General features: G+C 38.3%; 2 protein-coding genes across 7 annotated transcripts in view; both read right to left on the bottom strand.

The window, feature by feature from the left end:
- Positions 1–614: 614 nt before the first annotated feature.
- Positions 615–15868, bottom strand: ankdd1b (ankyrin repeat and death domain containing 1B). 2 transcript variants are annotated; one of them, XM_088629650.1, is made up of 15 exons: positions 15610–15868; positions 14497–14597; positions 13979–14077; positions 13063–13161; positions 10868–10972; positions 8964–9068; positions 8654–8752; positions 7916–8014; positions 7429–7527; positions 5908–6006; positions 5496–5594; positions 3640–3735; positions 2948–3149; positions 2201–2332; positions 615–974 (listed from the first exon to the last, which is right to left on the bottom strand). In XM_088629650.1, exons 1-15 carry the CDS (start codon positions 15800–15802, stop codon positions 919–921), a joined length of 1683 nt encoding a protein of 560 aa, XP_088485776.1. In that variant the 5' UTR covers positions 15803–15868; the 3' UTR covers positions 615–918. The 2 variants fall into 2 exon arrangements, with proteins under 2 accessions (XP_088485776.1, XP_088485777.1); XM_088629651.1 differs by lacking the exon at positions 14497–14597.
- Positions 15869–18199: 2331 nt separating this feature from the next.
- The window catches only part of polk (polymerase (DNA directed) kappa), a 30510-nt gene continuing 27364 nt past the window's right edge, over positions 18200–21345 (bottom strand). For all 5 annotated transcript variants that reach the window (XM_088629653.1, XM_088629655.1, XM_088629656.1 and 2 more), the window contains one exon: positions 18200–21026. In XM_088629653.1, coding sequence (XP_088485779.1) covers positions 20942–21026 — 85 coding nt within the window. In that variant the 3' untranslated portion in view covers positions 18200–20941. The remainder of the gene's footprint in view (positions 21027–21345) is intronic.

The following is a 21345-nucleotide window of genomic DNA, read 5'->3' on the forward strand; positions in this document are numbered from 1 at the left end:
AAAATAGCAAGGAAGGTTCTGGTTGACATTTGCAGGCTTTAAATCGGCAAACATAATTTCATTTAGACACATTTTATGCATACCGTACGTACTGTAGCTGTGTTCTCATTCTTTTTTTTTGGTTTTAAATCAGTCTGTGCTTATGTCTTTTACATGGTACATTTGAATAATATAAGAATTAACTGTGGTCAGCCATGGTGGATATTCTGTACCACCATATGAGAACTCTGATGTAACTGTCTAGTTTAACAAGAAGAAAGTTTCAAAAGCGGAGTGCAGTAAATATCCACTCCTTTTTCCTCGAGCAAATGCATTGGTCTGTCTCTAACAAAACATGGGCCCAATGGCTGATTTTATTTTCCATCCTGTATTTTAGAATTGAATTAGCAATAGAGAGAAAGGATCAGTGCTGCTTTCAAATGATATCGTTGAAAAATGTTGATGTTGGTGGGTGAGAGGACCAACTGTGTTTCACTTGGTGGGTGAAGGTTCAGGGGGAGTTCACTCACATGGCCTCCCTAAGATATTCTTTGTCTTTTGTCTGCTTTTCATGTCTAGATTACCTTGTAGATTAAGAATTAAAGAATGAAAAATTGATTCAGTTATATTAGTAATTATATTAAGAACTGAAGGGATTTCTGTTTAATGGCAGCTTCCAAGAGTGGATGAAAACATACACATTCTTGCGGAGTTGTGTCTCTGCTCTCTAGCTGGTCACAGATAGTCCAAGGGAAGACGGTACCATCAAACTTCTCTCATGAAGAGTTTAGTAGTAGCAATACAGGAAAGTGTTAAGTTTCCAGTTACAGCAGTAATACTGTTTCTCCTGCAGTTAAAGTTTTGCCACTCAGATAATATCCATGGATTTCGTCTCCTACATAACAGAGTATGTTGGTTTTAGGGCTCCCCAGGGAGGTGTCAAGAAACTGTACATTTCTTCATTTCTTTGCCAGTAGTTTCAGCTCTTATTTTGTCTGGAAGAAAAAAATGAATTTGTTAAAATGCCTTAAGTTAATAAGCTCCTTTAAATACAATGTCTGTAAAATATAAGGAGACTGCAAATGTTGTGAATGTGAACACTGAAAAATAAAATTAAAGACTTGTTTTACTTTACTACAAGAAAATTATGAATAACCAGCTGTTTTGGTAATCCGTGTACTTTTTCAAATTCAGCCAGAAACTGTCATGGTTTGCCTTTTATTTTTATAAGCCCACAAGACAAATATATTTGTAGCAAATTATATATTTTCAGTTTGTCCAGTGTAAGCAAACTGAAAATAAAATGCATTTGAATACAGTATGTAATTCTACCATGCAAAATATAGTGTTATAATTACTGGATGTTGTTGAAGAAGAAGACGATAAAGAAGTTGTTGATGTTCGGTAATAGTCGAAAACATTGTTACCAGCACATAAAAATAAATGGTCACTTTTTATCATTTAAAAACAAACTTAAAATAAATTTGCAATGCGAGTTTGGGAAAAACCTTCGACAATGTTGTCTATCTCACTGTGTTTAAGAAAGGACAAAGGGAGAGGGAAAAATTGTGAAAACTGTTAGAGAAGATCCAACTTGTTTTCCATTATGTGTGAATCTTTAAAGAATTCGGAGTCTTCAGAAGAAAGAACTTTTAATGATCTAGATGCAAAGAAACGACGTTCCTTTATTTGTGATTTAGATTTTCATGCGCCTACCACTTCCTAGAGTGGTTTTAAGAATTAAAAAAAACATTAATAATGAACAACATTGCAGAGGGGCTATTCATTCTGACATATGTTTAAAGGAGATGTTTTGTGTTTGTTTTTAAGCTAGTAATAATGATAATTCCTTATACTTATATACTGCAGCTCTTTCTGGACACTCTTCTCAAAACTATTTACAGGCGTTGTTAATATGCATGTGCATTCAATGCCTAAGGTAAGATTTTAAAATGTATTATCATTTTTTTTTCAAACTTTTGCCTTTAGGGCAATTTAGGCAATTTATTGGATACTCCTCCACCACCAACAATGTGTAGCCCCCACCTGGATGTGACGGCAGTCATAGTGCACCAGTATGCTCACCACACATCATCTTACAGTGGGGAGGAGAACAGCTTCAATAAGGCTTCACAAAAGCTACACATACAAAAAATGCTTTTTAAATGCCGAGTGGGTTTAAGTATAATATGCCTTATTCTGCAGTGTAAATGAAACTTACCTGCCACACTTTTACTTCCTATAGAAATCAGGGCTTCATACAGTTCTTTACCAGGACTCTTGTCTGTTATCAGGATTCCATGTAGCCAGATTAATATCATCCGGTGTCCATGTTCCTGGTAACTCTTCGGTCCTAAAATAGAAAATAAAATGGCTGCAGTTTTCATGTTTCTGCATTCATTAAATGTTTATTTACATCCTGTAGAAAGCAATAAAACCCTTAATTCAATTCAGACATCATTTATGACTGGCACAAAAAGATTTGGGTGTATTAACAAGAGTGCACTGTACATTAGTTAAAACTCTGATAAATGTAGACATACCTCAAGTATTTAAAAAAAGACAAAGTTCAGATAGCTAGATTGAGCACTGTCCATATTTAACCAGCAGCTTTGTTGTACAAATAAATAAAAGATCTGTTTATTTTTTAATTAACATTTAGAATTACTTCAATAATGTCTTCACAGCATTTCTGGGATGCATTCCAACTCATCTACATGTTACAGCAACACTACCAGGTTCAGTGTATTTAATTGAAATATACAAGACTCACTGATAGGAATGCTTTCTTTTTGAATGTGTGGTATATGGTAATAATTTCAATTACGTTTTAGTACACAATGTCTTTTTAAATAGTTGAAAGATTCATGAACATTTTCATTTTTTTAATACCTTCTTGATTCACAAGGACAGCACAATATTCATGTTTTGTTTAAACATCAAAGCAGGGTGAATGGTGGTCTCTTACCTGTCCATTGCTCTTCAATGGCTGCTATGTGCTGGTCAGTAAAATCCCAGTGTCTTGCCAAATTCTTCCAGTCGTTAGGCTTTAATAAGTTGTAGGCAAGATTCCAAATTGTAGCGCGGATCTGCTTGGTCTCTGCTTTGTGGTCTAATTTAAATGTCAGCGGAGATTCATAGTGAAGGGTTTCATTAGATTCAGCATGTGTCTGAAAGAATAATCAAATCTCGTTATTTCCTGCCCTACTACTTTGAGAAAGGACACCCAATTTACAATCAAGAGAAGTGAGTGGGATTGAAAGGCTTCTCAAACAAAGGCATATTTATGTATCCACCTCAATTGTTCAAAGAACAATTTTAAAATCCATTCTGAGTCATCTTGCTGGTAAAATTGCTATTACAGGATGTGCTCACATGAAGACTTTTACATGGTGCAAATTTGTTTTTGAAATTTAGCAGCCAATGCCCACTGGTTAGCTTCCTGCAATATGCAGAACATTTTCACTTCCCACTGGGAAAAAGGTCACAATTTATTCACTTACTGATAAGCTGAACCAGAACCTGTCGATTTTCATTCAGACACTCAAACATGGGCCTATATGCACGGGAGTCAAAAAGAAGCTATAGAGTTCTGAACTCGGATCGCCATACGAGACTCAAAGGCCAATGATACTGTATGTCCTCTCATCATTCATGTACCTTTTTCCACGCGTAGTACCTCTCTGCTTTTATGATCATGTCCACAATAATCACTGCATTTCCCCTGGCTGCTACACCCAGTGCAGTTTTACCTTGCTGTAGGAAGACATAAAGGTTACAGGAAGGATCTCTGCAAAAACCAAGGCATGTACAGTATGCAATGAACCCTTCACAGTAACACTGAGTGTTAACTGTAGCTGAAAGACCAGAGTTTGCCACTCTTAATTTGCTCTGTTAGCAACAGAAAAAAACCATGAATGAGGAATGAGTTCAAAGCATCGAACAATACCATCATAAGCACTTGAAAGAGTTATTTAGTAAGTTTAATCAGTCTGAAAAACCTTCAGTGACTATTTTGTGTCAAGCTATGGACTACTGTGGAGAGAAAGCACTGGAAATGTGCCACACATGCAGTGGGAAAGAAAATAGTACTGTATCTGCTCAATTCTGCTCATTGGATTAAATTAACCCACAGTAGATAGAATATTTACTGCTCAGGTTCAAACATTACATGGGTATGGTTAGGGGACAACGCAGAAAATGATTGTAATGGCATAGCACACTGATGAATAATGAACCTACACATTTTATGTGCACACCATGTGAAAAATATGATCTTTGATCAAATGTTCTGGAAAGACAAAACAAGTCACTTATCCAGCAAACCATCATCCATAATCAATCTATAAAGACACTACACCCCTCGGACTAAGCCTATTGGAAATGTAATTATCTGTACCAGGACACACAGAGAAATCTCTGTATTAAAAGGATACTGCTTCCTACACCTCAAAGGAATAGGATCCAGGCAATTCTGTAAATTCTGCCTCATAAAAAAGGTCCTTCTATAATAATTTTTCTAGTGGCCTTGTACAATATTTAGTCATCTGATCTGATATTGGTTAACCAGTAATTGAAGCTGCAGATTAATGTTGTTGTGTGATAGCCATGTTACATTCCTCATATTATGCACAATAGCTGCAGAATGTTACTGTAGAAAGTAAGAAGTTAGGCTTTCAGCAATCACAGAGCCTTGTATGTGTTTTAAGTGCTCTAGAAAATCAGAAAGGTTACTGATATGATGCCCAACACATTTAATACACTGAAGGTTAGTTAAAGTGACTGATAAGCCTTGTGATTTTATTTTTGATACTGGTTGCACAACATCCTTTATGAAAATTCATGAAATAAATATATGGTAATACCTAATAAATTACTGGAAGGCAATACAGTATGCTGTGCATTCATAATATAGTACCATATGTAAAAGCTTGTTTCAGGCAGGGCTTAATTGCAAAATATATGGTTAAGTTCTGTTGATTTTCTTTTTATGTTACTACTCAGGGAGCTATTTGCCATGCAGAATAATTATTCTAACAAAACACCCTTCTGAAACATGCATTCAGAGTTGAGTGAGTGACATTTATGTTCGCATTGAACTAAAAGGATGAAAATGCATGGTGCTGTTCCTGACTTTTCTCTATGCTTCTGGCTTTTTGCTGGTTACTTCAAAAGAAGACGTGCAATCCTACGTGGCACCAAAGCGCTTCATGACAGCACACATGACCAATAAAGTATTGCCCCCCCACCTAAAAAATACAGACACGTAAGATCAAGAGCTATTTAAATCCTGTCTTTGGATGTGTTTTAAGTGCTTTAAAAATCAGAAAGGTTACTGATCATCTTAATCAACTTAAAAGCCATTCTTTTTCGGGATTATTGCTACAAGAAATGGAAGAGATATTAGAAGAAAGGTAAAACATAAACAAATACAGAGGAAAAGCAAGGGCCAATGAAAGCCAAAATATTTGCTACCAAAATTATGTTTTTTCTGCTTTAACCCAGTTCTCTTTTACCTTGTCCTGCATTGTAAGGTCACTATCGGCTTTAAGTATCATCTCCACGATGTCTGGCTTTCCCAGCTCTGCAGCAATGTGAAGAGCAGTTTGCCTCCTCTGTAGAAAACATTCATTAAGCCATTTGTTTAAATTAATCAATATCTAATACTGAGAGTCCGAGGCAAAATCCCTACAGAAACGGCAATTCTTATCACAAGTGTCTGCTAAAGAAATATCATAATATTGCTCTTCAAGATCTAGAGAAATTTTAATTTCTCTGGATTCTCTCTACATTTCTCTACACCTTACTTTTAATTTCTAAAACGGTAATATGACATTGGAAATATTGCATTCTAACTGAATGAGATTTCAGATCCTCCATCTCACTTCTTCAAGATCATAACGTCTTCTTTGTGCTGATAACACTTACATCATCGGTGACATTAACATCACAGCCAGACTTAATCAGTGTGTGTATGACAGGGATGTGGCTATTCTTAACAGCCAGGTGGATGGGAGCCAGTTTTTGCTGAAACAAAAAATGAAGACATTCAGAATGGAAAAGTCGGATCATTCTGCGTTAAAGGTTATAGAGTTTCTCTTTATAAGTGTTCATACATTACTGTTAATGTATAAAATCTAATCTCACACACTTCTGCTCGCCCATTCACATACTGTAAATCTTGCACCTAGGACATCCTGTAGAACATTCCTCTCGTACCCCTCCAGCTACCCCCCGTCTGCATCAATGCAGCTACTCCCTGGCTCAGTCCTCACAATGAGACGGGAGGTCTGGGCAGCAACGTCTTAACATTTAGTCTGCCAGTCCCTCACCCAGACAAATTACACCAAATACACTCTGTATATCTCATCTCTCTCTCTCACATTCATTCGCATCTTAACCTAACTACTGAAGCTGATGTTGTTTACTACAAGCAGTGTGTTCAAATATGGTAAAGAGTTAGCTAGTGTGAAACAGTATACATGTTAGAACCATAATAATACTCTATATGAATTGGTTCACAGATAAGGTTAATGGCGGATCAAACTGCCATTGGCTGTGTGCTCCCTACTCAGCATGAATTTTGATTCTGAGGCTCCTGGAACCATGTCAGACCAAGCGTCCAAATACCAATAAGGAACTTACTTATGTATTCCTTGAGATGTAATCGTGTGTTATTTAATCCTTTTGTAGTCCAGTATTAAGTAAACCAAAAATGAGTAAGAGACTTACATAAGTAGTTCACAAAGATTGATAAGAAATCCCAGTTTTGGGTAAGCAGCTGCCAGTCACAACTCTCTATAAGATGGATGCCATTACCTGCATTCTCCAGGTCTGTCCCCTGGTCTATTCTTTAGTCAGTAAACCTCAGTTTTTTCCGTTGAAGATATTTGACTGTAGAACCTTCTTCAATATAGTCTTCAGACTTTTCATTTCAAGTAGTCTGAACCACTTCAACTAACATAATTTACAGGGTTCTATTCATTGCCTATACACAATGACCTATGGAATCTGCAGAATTGTGGTATTCCAAGACCAAGGATGCAGACAGCTGTCCTATCACATTACCTTAATGTTTTACACAAAACAAAAAAGAAAAATGGCCCTAAAAAAAGACATGAAACCTGTCTGGAAATAGTGCATCCAACCAAAAAGGAGCCTATCCCGGAAACCAACAGGCCCAAGACAGGGTGCACCCTGGACGGGATGCCAGTCCATCACAGGATACACACAGCCACTCCAGGGTACATTTTCCCAGAATCCAGTTAACCAGTATGTCTTTGGACTGTTGGAGGAAACTGGAGCACCAACACACATGTACAGTATGCAGGGAGAACATACAAACTCCACACAGATAGCACCCCCGGAATTGAACCCAGGGTCCCAGTGCTGCAGGAGAGAGTACATGTTTTTACAATGCACTAAATTATACAACCAAATATATATCACCTCATTTTGACAGTTCATGTCAGCCCCATTTTCGATGAGAAGATTCACTAAAGGCGTATTACCCTTTTCTGACACTGCATGCAAAGCACTGTGGTTAGCCTGGAGAAATAAGAAGAAAGAAAATTATTTAAGTACTCTAGGTAATATGCCCAGCTTCACTCCAGTCACTGCCCAGATCAGACTTTTCCTCCAAACTGAGCAGCTGCATAAGGAGGAGAATAGTTAGGAATGCCACTGTGAGGCAAACAGCGACTTTTAAAAAGGTGCAGAGTTCAGGGCTGAGATGGAAAAAATGGCTGTGAGTCAGCAGTATCCCAGTCACAAGCTAGAACGTCAGCGTGAGAAACCCGTCTCAAATCTCACATTGAAACAAAGCGCATCAAATGACACTGAAAATATGTGGTAAAAAGCTGTGTGGTCATATGAGGCTAAACTGAAGCTTTGTGGTCTAGATGCAAAGTTTTACAAAGATAACTGACAATCTTACTTTGGTCGCAATATTGGGGTCACATCCAGCTTTCAGCAGAGCCTCCACACATTCTTCATGAGCTCCATCAGCAGCCAAGTAGAGGGCAGTCTCCTCAGCCTTGGGGGGTTGACAAGGTAAATGCACTGATCAGTGGACACCCAACGCTATGTCTGCGTTCCTCGGGAAAAACACACAAGCCTGCCCTACTGCAGTGTTCTTCTTCTTCCATCCAGAAAAAGCCTTCAGTTTTCCTGAGATGTTTTTAGATTGTGGCGCCCTCGCCTGGCCTGGAAAAGCACCCAGCTGAGGTGTGCAGCGAAGGGCAGGTTGGGAGGAGGAACCAAAGGGGGGACTGAGGGCTACTGGCCAGCGATGGTTGACCATCTGGTGTGGTTGCACCTGGTGTGGTTGTTGTGGGCTTTTGGGTTGTCATATAAATAGTTATCCCTGGTTTACACCCTTTTATACCTGTACCCACTTAAGCACCTTATACCTACAGTATGTACCTGTACCCCAAGTGACCCTAGTGTGTTATAGCCTGGTTACGCTGTCTTTGCTGCTGTGGCAGCAATAAAGAGCAGTTTCCATTCCAACAAGAGCCTGAATTTCTGTCTGCATCCTCGCTGACCCCGTCTCGCTAAAATATATACAGTACATAACGTACAAGACATGCAATACTGGAGGAAATGAAAAAGGAGTAATGTTCTGTGTAGCCATATCAATTCAAATAAAAACGAATAAACACACCACAGTTACCTTATTAACTTCATTTTGGGTTTGATAGTTGTGGTGGAGCAGTTCAATGACATCTAAATGTCCGTTTTTAGCTGCTAGATGCAACGGTGTGTTGCCATTCTGAAATACAGGGAACACAAATACAAAAATGAGCTTGCATTGATAAAAACACTACATACACACATATTGCTTGTATTTAATTTTTACAACATCCTATGTTCCTGTTCTTTCTTCAGCTTGTATGAAAGATTTGTTTGAATTAATCAAAACATCTGCATTCATTGCAAAATCCCTCAATAAACTGTTCTGGTTAGAGTAAGTAATGACTGACCAGGTCCCCTGTCATTGTGTCCATCTCATATTCCTTTTCCATCATCATCTGGAGCATTTCCAGACTGCCATGCTCTGCTGCCAGGTGAAATGGTCTCTTCCCTGACTGGGAAAGCAATGTTCTGTTACAATGTGAGATCACAGGTGGAACACATCTCGCCGTGCACAGAAATTCAGTGATAGTGATGCATTTATAATCAAAATCAAACTAATGGTGTTTCACTTGCAATAACAACACCCAAGAATAAAGTGTCCTAAAAGGATTATGGAGTGTTTAGTGAAAATTTGGCTTAACCTGCATGGCTGGGGGCTGACGTCCTGGCCAGAGGCCGAGGAGGCTTGGACCCCCATGCAGAGAGAGGTGGAGATAGGGTGGGTGTGGGATGCAAAAGATGTATGCGAGATACATCTGGTATTTATAGTGTTTTAGGAGAAGGGGTAACATCAGGAGAGATTGCAAATTACTGACAAGCAGATTGAACGGGGTTGTTGTCTTCCAAACTCCATTCAGTGAAAGGTATTTGTGTGACAGATACCCATCCTTCTGTAAGTCAGTTTCAATCAGCAGCATTAAAAAGTATTTCAACCAGTCCTGACTTAATTGGCAAAAAGATGAAATACAAAGATAATTTCAACAGAGAAATCCTTTCAGTGTGAGAGCAGGAAATATTGTAAACATGAGACATAGACCATGCAAATTAATAATAGGTACTGTAATTAGATTTTAACCACATCACCCCATCAACAAACTTTCTGTACACAGTGTGTTCTTTCATATTTGTAGATTATTAGACTCAACTGCAGCACATTTGAAAAAAAGGTAAATGGGTTCTCCTGAGTGTCTCAGCCAATAAAAACACATGTACTCTACACAGGTTCTGCCCTGTAAGCCATATCTTGCCATTTCAAGACTACATTATTAGTCGATTGTGACTGGAACTCTCCAAGGAGTAGTATACAATTGGTTTAGAGCTGCAGGGGTTGGATGTGTTTTGGCTTGGCATGCTACTCAACAGAAACCCCTATCGCTTGTCAGATATTTGTGAGTCAGTGTTGTAAGAGAGCAGTATACCTCCTGCAATTGAATTTGCAATTGAATCTGAATAGAGGGACAGGTGGTGCATGAAAATCATTAGTCCTTCCAGTGTTTTTCTTAACAAAAGAAGAAAAATAGGAGATACAACAGAACACAGAAATAACAGCAATAAAAAGTGTTTTTCTGGTGACAACTGACACAGCCAGAGGTCTGGGGATACCCAGGCGTCCCCAATGACTGTCCAGGAGGTCACAAGAAACAGTTAACATTTCACACAGTGGATCTGACCTGGAGTGGTCCTATTGATGTCCAGTTATTCTTTTATTTATTTTTTAAATAAAAAAAGGGGTGTTATGGATGCACATTAGTTAACATTGCTGCCTCGCAGCACTGGTGCCCTGGGTTCAGACCTGGGGTGCTATCTGTGTGGAGTTTGTATGTTCTCCTCATGTTTCCACGGGTTTCCTCCTGGTGGTCTGGTTTCCTTCCATAGTCCATAAACAAGTAAGTTAACTGGCTTCTGGGAAAACTGGCCCTGATGTCAGTGTGTGTTTGTGTCTGTGTGTGCCCTGCGACGGACGGGTATCCTTTCCAAGTCCTACCATTTGCCTGTTGCTTGCCAGGATAGGCTCCTGCTCCCCTGCAACCCTGTATTGGGGATAGCATCCAGAAAATGGATGGATGGACTTGACGTATGTGTTTAAATTAGTGTCTTTATCAACAGAAATTTCTTGATGGGGATTTCGACAGTCTGAAAAGGTTGAAAACCCATTATCCCAAGAACCACATGGCTAAACTCTTTTCTGAATGGACTCTTCCTGCCCTGAGACTACTGAGACTGGGGTGACCTGTACTGAATACGGTGTTACCTTGTCTTCTTTGTCCAACTTTTTCATTTGCAAGTCATCGACGATGTATTTAACAATGTCTCTGTGGTTGTTGATAGCAGCACAGTGCATGATGTTCATCCCTTCCTTAGTAGAAAAAAAAAAGAAATACAAACCTTTAAGGCTTGTTTTCATAAATAGTGACAATCATTACTGCACTGGAGCATTGGAGAGCACGTTGCCCATTGTTTCCTGTCGCTTCTTCAGTGAGGAGTGTAGCCATGACAGCAGCAGACAGTGTTTGTTTTTTGTTGCTCTATGGCCAGGCTGAAATCACTGAGTCTGTTCTCTCTAGGTAACCAGGTCTGCCTATGTTGCACACTTTCTATGGCCAGGTGTTGGTAATGGAGTCTGTACTGAATCAGGCTCTGTTTCTCTTTGTTGTTTCTTACTCTGGTCAGATATTCAGTCAGAGTGTGTAGTAGCATTCTAGTAGCATTCCAGCTTTGTGTTGTGTTTGGCTGTGTATTCCAATGGGTATAGTAGTGTTGTCTGATTTGTGGTGCAATTTGGTTGTCTTTGGTTTGGGGTGTTGGCTCATAGTCTTATCACGTAATGCTGAAATAAACTGGCTCAGTTATTGAGTGAGATTGTATTATATTGCTGTTTGAATAATGTAACGTTGTCATCGTCTTGTAGTTACTCACTGCTTTGGAAGTGTATTGACTGAATGAAGAAGCTTTGCTACCTCCTGTGATCTTTCCTGGGTGTTTTTTTAATGTGAATTTCATTTCAACAGCTCTCTTCCTGACTAGAATATTTTGTTGCAATTCCTCAAAGCAATATGAGAGCCTCTAAAGGGATCTCAACGAGCAACATTTAGGTATTAGAACAGACAAGAAAATGATAAAGAAAACTGCAATATTTTTCTTTCTAGCACATTTGTATATACTGCATCAAAAAGCTAAACAATTAAATTATCCCGGTGAATTACAAACAAGGTGGTATTCTGAACTAAAAGCTGTTTTAAAGTAAATAATAGTCTTATGAAGATGAATTTTTAACCCTTGTTGTGAACAACAGAAGTTCATTCTTACAAGTTCCCCCTAATCACTTGTGTTTAGCAGGCCAGTGATGAGCTGTATTTACTTTATGACAAGTAATGGGTCACAATTAGAGTCTGCAGATCCTACTTCCTTGAGGCGGCCAATTGAAACACATGACAATATAAACAATGCAGACTATGTAAACCTAAAACTCCAGTGCTTGGATTAACTGAGGTTCTAACACACGCAAGCCAAACTGACAGATGGCTCAAAAGCCTAGTTTTTCCAATAAGACATTTCCCCTAACAAAATAAAATTCCTAATCTCCCTTTTTAGGCTCCTGGGTTGGAATTATCAATTGACAATTCTTAAACAAATCTGTTCACCACAACCCTTGTATTTGCACAAAGAGGGTGTTTGGCTTTTATATTTTACGAAGACAACAAAAGGGCTGGAAAATAAATGTGAGGGCAGACGAAGCTCTCATCAGCAACACTGCCAGCTCACAGAGGCCTTGCAATCTACTAGGGGGGATTCTGACTTAAAGGCAGTCAAAATCACATACCATTGGCTCCTCAGCCACACACAGGCACCAAATGCCTGAGCCTGTGGTTCCTCTTGTACTAGTAAGATTACTATTGCAACATTAACAGGACCGAGTAAACCTAATCTGTGTCAGGATGGTCTAATTCCAGCTCACGTTTCCTATTAGTGGGTGAAAAATCCAACACTTTGGAGAATTCTGCCTCATAATGATAGGAATGACATTGAAGGATCCAAAACAGAACTATGCTAGACCGCATAGCCACCACAAACCATTAGGGGTCACTATTGTGACAGGAGACCATATAATTCTGATGAGTGCTGTGGCTTGGGAATCCTGTTCAGCACATAACAGGTCATAGTTATGGCAGCTAGCACTGACTGCAGTGCTCATACTGCTCTCCACGTGGCTATTTTCACCGGTTTCAATAGAACCATAAGAGATACACTGCCTTCTTGTACTAAATTACGTACAGTGGGCTCTGAAATCTCTAAGACCGGGTGATATGTTTTAATGTTAGCTGTTCAGGATCTGCTCTGTTCTCTAGAATGGCAGTTCACTTACTAAATACTATACCTGTAAATGTGCATTCTTCTATTTAGGGAAACAGGTAAGAACGTTTCAGTGACTCAACTGATGAGTCTTACCTGATTTTCAATCTTCTGGTCTGCTCCCCCCTGGACCAGCAGCATCATTATGTCCAGGCTGCCGAACCATGCAGCTAGGTGAAGAGCTGTTACTCCATACTGTGGATTTAAAAGCAGGAACATTTTAAACCACATGCAGGTCATATAAGGGACAACAGGAGTTGCTACGACTCCAAAACTGAGGGTTTTACACCACTTCGGATTTTTCTGGCTCCTCCCATGCAGTGGAGTAGATCAGTGAGTAGGGTTTTGGAATTCACTGGAAGGTTGTGGGTTCAAATCCAAGGTGAGACACTGTACCTTTTTTTACCTATGAGCAAGATACTTTACTGAAATTGTTTCAGTACAATGCCCAACTGTAATTTGTGAAATAGGTATTTTCAAGGCTACCAGGTACTATGGCTGCACAGAAAAATATAGTGGTACTCTCTCAGGGTGTCGTTGGGCCTTTTGGTTATTGGACATTTTATTTCTGGAACGTTCTACAGCTCGTATACATGGTGTCAAATGTACATTGCCAGCAGCTCTCTTGGTGAAATTGTTATTTTAGGATTTCTATACATTTTTTTATATTCTTCATCTCAATTGATGCTACGGCCAAAGGCTTTTTGATTAATACATTTTTTTTGTCTCTTTAGGTGTGGGCTGCCGTGGAGGGTGAGGAGTGTGAGAGAGGGGTTGTTTTGTTGTGGTTTTCAATGACTATTTTTGATGACGGCTTATAGAAAGAAACAGAAATATATACAGTACAAAGGAAAAAAACTGCAGTATAAATGGGTGAAAATATAAGTTGTTTTGCATAAAAAAAAACATCAGTTAAATAAAATTAGCAATGATTTTGTAATATTATTTGACAATATTCTTCCCTTGCCTGACAAGAGGTCGTTATTTCCAGAAGCAGGCCCACGCCACTCACCTTGTCAGCCAGGTCCAACTTCGCTCTCCGGTGCAGCAGAACTTCCACGGCTTCCTTGTTCTTCCCAGCAGTGGCATAGTGGAGGGCAGTGCGGTCATGCTGGAAAACAAAGGAGCAAAGAACAACAGCGATCGGCCTGGGGAAGAAAACATGACGTGACCTGTCAGTACAGAGTAAACACGGGGTATTCTGCCTTTTGCTCCTTTTTAACCTGCCCAACCTGTAGTCTGTGTGTGAGGGATGCCAGAATACTTATTCTCAAGGGATCAAGTTTTTAATCTTTTGTGGTATATGGAGCAAAAAGACAATAAGTGAAAATGTGGTCAGGAGTGAAAATGGAAGATGTATTTTTTTAAAGGAGTGTGGTAAAATATATCAAGCTGTGTTATCAAAGCAGAATCCCTAGGATATCATTGGGAGAATAGCTGGACAAGGTTAGATGATCAATAAGCTAGCAAATAAGTATAATGGGGTAATTTGTCCTTCATTTCTTACAGGTCTTTGGTCAGAGTACTTACCATATTTCTTGTGTTGACATTGACATTCTTTTCAAGGAGTTTCATCGTTGCTACATCATTTTTTTTAGCTGCTTCTAAGTACTCCCTCTCAATGTCAAGCACTGCAGCAGAGATAAAAAAGTGAGCTCCAGCATGAGCTGAAGACACCCATGCTCATGTGCACATCTCTGCTTCAGAAGAACAGGTGAGAAGAGGCAACACATGCCTTATAAACGCTCGGATTTCCTACTCATGTCTTCTAAACGTTCAGATTTCCTATTATATGGTCGAACCCTTTCTGCCAGTTAGAACTTATTTTAATTCTGTTTTAAAATATAAGACTTGTTACGTGCTCTTCTACGTAATTTTCATTAAATTAATTAAATTAAATTTATCAAATTAATTCCACATTTAATTAAATTAGCTCAAATTTAACTAGTTAATTAAGTTAGAGCTAATTTATTTAATTAGCTCAAATTAACTAAAATTAAACCTTAATTAAATAGCAATCAGAACAAAATTATTGAACATGCATGGAAAATAGATAGATGACAAAAGATGACAACAATTCAGAAAAAAATGCCTTCCACAGTTACTCAGGTCAGAGAGGAAGGATCCTGCTTAGCACAGTGGAAAGACTGTCGCACAATAACTAAGCCCAACCCTGTACACGTCTGTGTCTGCCTTTAACAAACATTGTCTTTCTCACGCACTTTTACGATGCGTTGGGTAGTGCTGCAATAGTGCAAACAGTAGAAGAAGAAAAAATCTCCACGTACTACACCAAATTAATTATTAAATCCAGGCAGTAATAATATTAGTAAGAAATTATAGAGAAGCATACAAATATTAAAAGGGAACAGTATTTTGTTTTGTTGCACATTTTCATATAAAAGAACATTCCAATGTTTCATTGCAATCCCCAGCATATTTGGTGTTTCAAATGTTTGAATGAAAATCAGAATTACAGTTTTATGTCCTTCTGTGTGCTCGAGACTCACACAGAATACATCTATTGTATGCGATTTATGTACACGCAGCATGAGGTCCGTGTATCCAGTCACTTTATTTTACCTTATATATAGGTTAGTGGATACTTAGGTCATATTTTTAACTTTAAAATGAATCACTTACACATCTCTGCATTGTCAAAACTTGTGTCTTTCTGCGTATCTGACTCCTTGCGCAGTACAAAATCTTTAAATCCTTTCACATTTTCATCTTTCATCCAAGTTTTAGGGTTCAGGTGCTCCTTTTTGAGTTTTGTGCAGCTCTTCATTTTTTCTTTCAGAGCCAAAGCCTTGTCCATGTTGAAAAGCTGGCACATGTGCTGCTCCTGCAAAGGTTCAAGTTGTTCACTCTTCAGCAACTTTGACTAAATGAAGCAAAACCTGTTTTCCTTTTATTGAGCCTGTGTTCACACCCTTGGCTAGGAAACCCTTAGGTGCTGATAACTGGCTTGGTCACAGACAGGCATTGTTCAGTGCTGTAGGCAATATTTTTACCTGAGAGGCTTAAAAAATCAAGTAAACTTTTAAATGTTTTCTGTCATAAGCTCAGGAATAAGGAAGAGTGTATTCCAATGAAGAAACTGGCATCATGACTTATGTTGAAGAAAAAAAAAGATCTGCTTGAAAAAGTTTTATCATAAACAAGACAGTGTTACATACGGTAGGAGCTCATAAACAAATCTTCATGTCTTGAGGGTATTCGGACTAGTCCATTGAAGGAAAGAGAGAAGTTATTAATATACCATAAATAGATCTTTTTTAACAGTCACTCAAGATGGAGCTGATATCCAGTGACTGGAAAATAGAAAATGTAGCATACATACAGAAAAAGTGGAAAGACAACCAAACCAACTAAATATAGACCAACAGGTCTTCTTGTTAGTATTTTTTATATTAGACAGGGTGTATCCTGTCTTATACCCAATGGTTGCTGGGATAAGCCCTGTGACACTGAATTGGAAAAGCAATGTAAACTGGTAAACAGATATAAAAGAATACAACTATATCAGATATAATGTATATGGAAATGTAAATACTATTGCTCTGGCCATTTCATCCTGCAGGGAAGCACAACTGTCTCATCAGACCTATAATTCTCCTTTTGGATATGACACAGACACCTATATTGTTCAATATTCTTCAGGTGTGAATTCAAAGCTTCACAGCCAAAATGTTTTCTCTCTTCTCTTTTCAGCATGGAATAAACCTATCACTTGTTCCTTTGCAGACTTGCATGCCAACGCAGCTACCCACCTGAACTACTTCCACCTACAGACACTTTGTGTCCGAGACCTGAGAGGTCTCTAGCTGTCTAGTCACTCCCTTAACCTTAGCAGCACTTGCAATACCATGACAGTTAGTGATATGACCCAAGCTTGTTCCAAGTTCGAAAGGCTCACACAGGGGATTTTTATAGACAGAAAATAATTTTCTGGGCTTGAGGGAACTTCACAGACTCATTTGATTTCGATGTTAAAAGGACTGAATCTCACAGTCCTGAACAGAAAAGATTACAGAGGGAGTTTAATAGTTTAACTATTTAGTTCTCAATAGGTAGTTATAAAGTCAATCCAATGGATGTCTTTAAGATACCAGTTAAACATAAACTAGTGGACACAGGTGGAAATTAAGTGTCAATAAAACTACCAACCAATATTCATGCAGTTAATACCCTGGCTTCTCTTGAAATGGCTGGTTGAGATCCTGGGACCAATCAGCTACTCGAAATCAAATGAGCCAGATGAGCCAAACGGCACCCTCATGCTTGTAGCCTCAACAGCTTGAAGTCTGGGTGATGGTGTCTTAAGTGGTGCTTTTTCCAGTCTTCCTTACGATTCTAATATCTTAATTTCAACCATTCTCTGCATTACAAAGATATAATTTACAATGAAGGTCTCTCACAAATGCAGTCTAATTGAAAAACAGTATTATTGTAACCTACCTCAGAAACCTTCAAGTTTACTGAAAATAACAAATCTAATTATTTATTCAAGTTCTGTGAGTGTCATGATTTTGTCTCCCGCTTCTTAGATAACTTGTGTGTTAACAGCAAGAAAGGATGTCAGAGCTCAAAGTCAATAATTGCAAACCAACTTGCAGTAGTAGATGCTGTCCAGTAATATGGAAGACACTTCAATGCCTGGACATCACACATCTCCTAACTAATGACTGCATGAAAAGAAAAATAAATCTTTCCCCATTATCTAAGAGATCTCAGTCACTTTTTTCTATAAGATAAGATAAGACATAAGATCAATAGTTCCAATAGTTTTCGCAGGAAAAAATTCTCACAACAAGCCTTCTCTTAGTTTATAAGCAGAGCAAAGTGAAATACAGGGTTTTGTGTGGAGGAGTATTCACAGTGGATCACAGATCTGCTTTATCAGATAAAGACAGCTGTAATTACCTTAATGACTCTATTGCTGTGCCTTGTCTTGCAGAAGAAGGTAATGCACTGTAACCACAACATCTCAAACATGTCCCCATTACAGAAAAATATATTACATACTTTTATTCACCAAGCACCCTAATGCAGGTGGGTTTTCTGCCAGCTTGGACTTTAAGCCTTATTTCAAGTTACTCCACTCTGATGCGGACAAATGCCACTGTTACGCATTGGTGAAAGGATGAAAAGATTGGGAACGCAAAGCTCCTGCCGAGAGCTGGCAGCTTATCTCATCTTCCATGTTTATATCCATGGAAAGAAGCCTTGATTAATCACCAATTAAATCTTTAATAATATGAGCTGCAGTTGCTTTCTGATACAGAGGTACGCTACCTTTTAACAGGTACAGCTGATTGGGTTACAATTACCTTCTCAACATTCTTGCTTTGTTAAGGGAAAAAAGAACATTTCTTCTCATATAAAAAGGAAACATTTTGATAAGGAATTCCCCAGGCTCATGAAGTCCCTTCATTTGGCATTAGAATACTGATAAGATTATCTGTCTCGGAGGAATATGCATTACATTCTGAGCAATTCCATTAGGCAAATTGCAAATAATATTCAGTCTCAGTGCTGGCTTGCTAACATTCAAGTTATCCATTGAAGCTCAGACACCTTTTTCAAAAGAAAACTCCTGTCACTCTGGAGATGATAAGTGAAAGCACAAAATTGAGCTAAAATATGGTTCATTCACTATAATCCCCTTCTTCTTCCTGTATACTTCAATCTAGTTATCCAAGCCGTCCCACAGTAGCAAGAGTAATGTAAACTTTAGTTCCCAGTAGTGATATTAAGCAACACAAATTTCATAGTAATCAGAGTATTTTATCAATCAATTAAACATTTATTTGCTTTTCAGAGGAACAATCAACTACAAGGCAAAACAAACCAAATGTTTCAATTTTTTTTTTCAGCTATCACTGCAGATATCCATAATTAATGCGTTTGCATATTAGAAAATACATTTCCATGGTCTGTTTTTTAAAATTACTTTAAAACAAAATCCACAATTAAAATAAATATATTTATTGTAGAAACATTCAAAACTTATATTATCAATTAAATATTCTTTAAAAAGTGCCCAGACAGTTTTTTTTCCATTTCAAGATATTTATATATCTATACACGGCCGACTGTGTGATAACAAAGCCTGAAAATCTAAACCGTAACATACCGTATGTATACTAGGAAGACTTCGAAAGATGATCAGTGGTCATCCAAATAAAAACAGTAAGCATTTTGAAATTATGATCCTTATAATCTCAGCATGTCAAAGTCTCAGTTATAAGATATTACTGTGCATAGTGGCAGAAACATACATCAGCAGCTAGCTAGAGATAGCGTGACAGCGAGTTCCACAATTGGCAGCCATCAATGTTTTAGATATGGTACAATTTTCAAAGCAGCAAATGAATACTGTACATAATGGCATTAAAAATGAGCTTCAGTAAGTGAATATGTTGTTAAACTCTTGCTTTCAACAGAGCCTCCTTCAGGTGAATGGGGAAGTGATGGCCATGACTGATGGGATATATCAGTCAACTCTGTAACACCTACGGCATCCTGAGCCCGGATCCCTGCTGCACTCAGGAGAAGATGTTGGCTTAACTAGCAGAATGAAGGCAGCCACAGCCACGCTCAGCAGCTTTACACAGAATCACGTTTTGATACCAGTAATTTTGATGGATTGTTTTAGTATTGTGTCTAGTCATATATGTTTTCCTCTCATCTTCATTTTTTATATTTTTAAATTTTTTCTTTAAATTACGTAGATAACATGGAATGTAATCTATAATCCCAGTGTCTTACTTACTGGGCTGGAGGTTCCTGAATGTATTCTCCCCCAGGAAGAGCCATTTCAGTGCATCACTGCACAGGCTGACTGGGACCTGCACAAGATCACTTTACAGCTGAAGTGCTTCAAGCTGCACATTTCTTCATTGGTCCGATTGTGATGAGGCACTTTTTACAGTATTTTAAAAATCTATTTTTATCAATAGAATTAAAAAACTAAAATACATTATAAAAACGCTTTTCTGGTTTTAGAAAAGAGTGAGCACCAATAAGCAGTTTTCAAGAAACATCACATCCCATCTTTTGCTAATGAACAATGCTCATCATGTGATAAAAATGCAGGTCCTTCACATAATTAAATTAACAGCACTGCATGAGTAGAGTTATCTTTGCTGCAAAAGGGAAAGCCTGATTCTTCTAATGGGGGAATTAACCTCAGTCTATAATACATCCAAAATGATTCCTAAAAGGAATTGCATTAAGACAGGCTGCAAAAAGACTATTTTGTTAGGATCTTAACAGCCTCTTCAGCAATAATGAACAGTGTGTTGATCCATTATCAAGCAGAGAATGACTGGCTGAAGGAGTCAGAAATCCCAAGATAATGCCAGGCATAACCTTGTGCATAAAGTTGAACTTTATGCACAAGGTTATTTAATGTACATATCTATCCATTTCTGTTGTATCCAGTACAGGGTCATAGGGAAGCCAAAACTATCCAGGCAAATAACAGGCGCAGGTTAGGATACACCTTGGATGGGATGCCTGTCCATCACAGGGCACACACAGACACAAATGCACACACATTCACACCAGGGCCAATTTTCCCAGAAGCCAATTAACGTACCAGTATGTCTTTGGACTGTGGGAGGAAATCGGTGTAGTTGGAGGAAATGCACAGAGACACGGGGAAAACCCCAGATAGCAGCCCAGCAATCCACCACACTGCCCAAGTTACATCCTCTCCACCATGATTCTTCATACTTTTTACAGCTAAAATACTAACTCTTCAATCATAATGAAAAATAGATTATATTCCAAAATTTGTCAACTCCAGCATTAAGAAAACAGAAATGGATGAGCATGATTGTTTCATACTCATACTAATTGCATTTTTGCTTCACTTCATGTCATTAGTCTTCAATGATGAAAATAACATAACTGCAATAAAACATTTGCTGGTTTAGCACTATTTTAACAGTAACTTCATCCTGCTTCATCTAAAGAACCTGTCTATAGTGTTCCTGCTGCAAATAGGCTTGGATTTCTTTGATGGGGGATGGCGAGATGGGGAGTTTTGCCTGAAACAAGAGGAACAAATTAAGAATCTTGGAAAGAAATGGAAGCTTAGATTATTACAAAAGGGTGTACTTTTTTCCAAAGGCAAAAGCATCCACTGCTGTTTTCCAGTTCAGCGTGTCACCACAAATTAGCTTCTAGCTGTAACATCTACTGGGCTTAGAAAGCTGAAAGGTTCAAAATTAGGTCTTTCTTAAATATCCTTAAAATTTCAGCAGCCTTAGATACTGTAGAGAGGTAGAGAAAATAGACACATATCTTGATCAAATACACATTTTGTACTGCAAAATTATACAGTAGTAATAAAGTATTTTATTTCAG

The sequence above is a fragment of the Lepisosteus platostomus genome, chromosome 4, assembly GCF_059453375.1.
Source record: "Lepisosteus platostomus isolate fLepPlt1 chromosome 4, fLepPlt1.hap1, whole genome shotgun sequence".
NCBI classification, from domain to species: domain Eukaryota; kingdom Metazoa; phylum Chordata; class Actinopteri; order Semionotiformes; family Lepisosteidae; genus Lepisosteus; species Lepisosteus platostomus.

Coding starts and splice junctions, on each gene's coding strand:
- ankdd1b (XM_088629650.1), bottom strand. CDS start 15,802: ATGTGCCAGCTTTTCAACATGGACAAGGCTTTGGCTCTGAAAGAAAAA. Junction 14,598..15,609: donor TTTTGACAATGCAGAGATGT/GTAAGTGATTCA, acceptor TCTCTGCTGCAG/TGCTTGACATTGAGAGGGAG. Junction 3,150..3,639: donor GGTACTACGCGTGGAAAAAG/GTACATGAATGA, acceptor TTATTCTTTCAG/ACACATGCTGAATCTAATGA.